Below are 2831 nucleotides of genomic sequence, written 5' to 3'. Positions count from 1 at the left end.
CTAAAGTAGATTCATATGGTCATCGATATTTGGCAAGATTAAATGACAGTTTCTAGTCGGTTTGATAAAATCCAATGGCTTTGAATTAAGCAGGTTGGCAACTTGGTTATGTATTGCGATTCGAAATTGTAGCTATGTGTACATTAACTTAACCGTTTTAACTGTTGGTATTATTCGCAGCATCAATAGTAAAACATTTGAATTGGGTCGCAACTTATATATGTAAATATTGGTATTAGATTTTTAATTGCAGTGTTTTCTGTGGTAATATAAAATGTATTTATGTATTTTGTAAAGAAAATGCTGAAAACGTTTTTATACATAATTAGATAATACAAAAATGCGCCCTGGATTAAAGAGATCAGCCGTGTGGGAGTTTTTTACTAAAAATGGTAATAACGTCAACTGCAATATTTGCAAAAAAAATTTAAAGTTTGCTGGTAACACATCAAATATGAACGATCACCTACGACGAAGGCATCCATCATCACATAGTGTGGAGGAGACTTCTTCGGCGATAGTCGAACGAGCACCTGCTGTAAGTGACTTAGATATGCCAAGCTGTTCTTCAACGCAAAGAGATGTGAACTTAACAGTGGAAACTATTGAAAGTGAGATAAGTAGTGGTTCTTTGGTACCTCCTGTGAACGTAGAAACTACAAGTTCTTCAACAATACCCAGTAGCAATGTTTCAGGTGGTGGACCATTAAAAAGAAAGGCAATGCAAACAAAATTATTTGTTACAAGCACGCGATCTGAGCTTTCGGAAACTGAAAAGAGAAGTATAGATGAGTCTCTTATTAAAATGATTACAAGAGATATGCAACCACTCTCTATTGTTGAAAATGAAGGATTTCGAGAATATACAAAAAAGCTTCAGCCTTTGTATTCAATCCCAGACAGAAAACTTCTTTCCAACACAATGTTGCCTTCAAAATATAACGAGACACGGAAAAAGCTTCATGCCATTTTGCTAAATATTTCACACCTTTCTATAACAACAGATATGTGGACTACTGACAGCCAGAAGTCTTTTTTGTCTGTAACTAGTCATTTCATTTGGGAAAGCAAAATGAACTCAGCAGTCCTGGCAACTAAAGAAGTGTTCGGCTCACATACTGCTCAAAATATAGCCACAGAATTAAAAAGCATTTTTGACGAGTGGTCAATTTTTAACAAAATAGTGACGATAGTGAGTGATAACGGTGCAAATATTAAAAAAGCGATAAGGGATATACTGCAAAAACACCACCACCCATGTGTCGCTCACACCCTAAATTTATGCGTTGTGGATGCTATAAAGACTGCTCCTCAGATTTTAGAGCTTATAACGAAATGCAGAGCTATAGTAACATATTTCCATCATAGCTCTCAAGCAGCAGAAAAACTTAAAAATATGCAAAAGCAAATGGGAGTAGCTGAACTTAAGATGAAGCAAGACGTTGCTACTAGATGGAACTCTGGCCTTATAATGATGGAACGTATATGCTTGATAAAAGAACCGCTCTCTGCTGTACTAACTTCCTTACCAAGTGCACCGAACTTTCTGAATGCATCAGAATGGGAAAGGTTACGTGATTCCATCACTGTATTGAAGCCGATAGAGCATATGACAACAGAACTTTCAGCACAAAACTACCCAACGATGTCACTAGTGGTGCCTATAGTCAGAGGACTGCAATATGCAATAAGATCCCAGCAAATGAAAACTATGGAGGGAGAATGCTTGAAAAGTAGTTTGTTGGAAATAATTTCGAGACGACTTGGCCAACTAGAGTCTGACAAGATGTGTGCCAAATCGACCTTCTTAGACCCACGGTTTAAAAAGATTGCCTTTGGAAATGAAAGTAATGCTAGTAATGCTCAAAAATGGTTGGGAGAAGAGGTATCAGCATTCATACAGCGGAACCAAAGAACTGCTACAGCCCCAGTAATAGAATTACCCACGGATAAAAGTAAATTATCTCTTTGGACTCTACTTGACCAAAAAGTAGCGGAAGCAAAAACTATTTGTCGCAACGCCCCTAGTGTTAATGCAGATATTTCTTTGGAACAATATCTTAGACAAGATTTCGTTGAGAGACATCAAAACCCTTTAAACTATTGGGACAGCAAAAAGGCAACTTTTCCAGAACTCTACGAGCTTTCCAAAAAATATTTATGTATACCTGCTACTTCAGTTCCTTCCGAAAGGGTTTTTTCTAAAGCTGGGCAAATAATAAATGATAGAAGAAATAGACTTAAAGGTGAAAAGCTAGATCAAATACTATTTTTAAATAGCAATTTTAATATATAATTAATATTTTTTTGCGTTCTTGTGATATTTATATTTATATTTATTTTATATGATATTGAATATCTTTTCTGTGCTTTACTATTTTTATGTTTTATTAAAATATTGAATTAAATTAAACCTTTGTATTGGTTTAATTAAAAATGAATAAAATTCCAGTACTTTTTTGTTGTTTGAAGAGCACGCCTTTGCTTAGTTATTGAATTTGATTAAATAAATGAATGAATGAATGAACGAAAAAATTCATTCGATAGTCAAAATCATTCAGTCATTAACAATCGATAGTTGAAATCACTCGATAGTTCCCAACACTAATTGTTAGTTGCAATTTAGAACAATAAAGTAAACCTTAACTGCCGCGCGAGCAGGGCTCGACAAGGTCGAGTTAGTAAATTTTAAAAATTCAACTTCGTTGGACAATCGGTGGATAGCAAGTCTTGTCAGGTAAGCCCGCTGGGCATTATCTACATTTGTGTAAGCTTCAGGATCCTTAGTAAGAAGCAAACGGGGCAAATCCGAGTTACCAGGAGGAACGACC

The 2831-nt window shown here is 35.5% G+C and overlaps 1 protein-coding gene across 1 annotated transcript; it reads left to right on the top strand.

Moving 5' to 3' along the window:
- Positions 1-454: 454 nt before the first annotated feature.
- On the top strand, positions 455-2602 carry LOC125776116 (E3 SUMO-protein ligase ZBED1-like). Its single transcript, XM_049446999.1, has one exon. It carries the CDS (start codon positions 455-457, stop codon positions 2294-2296), a length of 1842 nt encoding a protein of 613 aa, XP_049302956.1. The 3' UTR covers positions 2297-2602.
- The last annotated feature ends 229 nt before the right edge of the window (positions 2603-2831 follow it).

Source organism: Bactrocera dorsalis, chromosome 2 (genome assembly GCF_023373825.1).
Source record: "Bactrocera dorsalis isolate Fly_Bdor chromosome 2, ASM2337382v1, whole genome shotgun sequence".
NCBI lineage: Eukaryota > Metazoa > Arthropoda > Insecta > Diptera > Tephritidae > Bactrocera > Bactrocera dorsalis.
The sequence above is the reverse complement of the archived record's forward strand: the minus strand, read 5'-3'. Positions and strand labels throughout refer to the sequence as shown.

Coding starts and splice junctions, on each gene's coding strand:
- LOC125776116 (XM_049446999.1), top strand. CDS start 455: ATGAACGATCACCTACGACGAAGGCATCCATCATCACATAGTGTGGAG.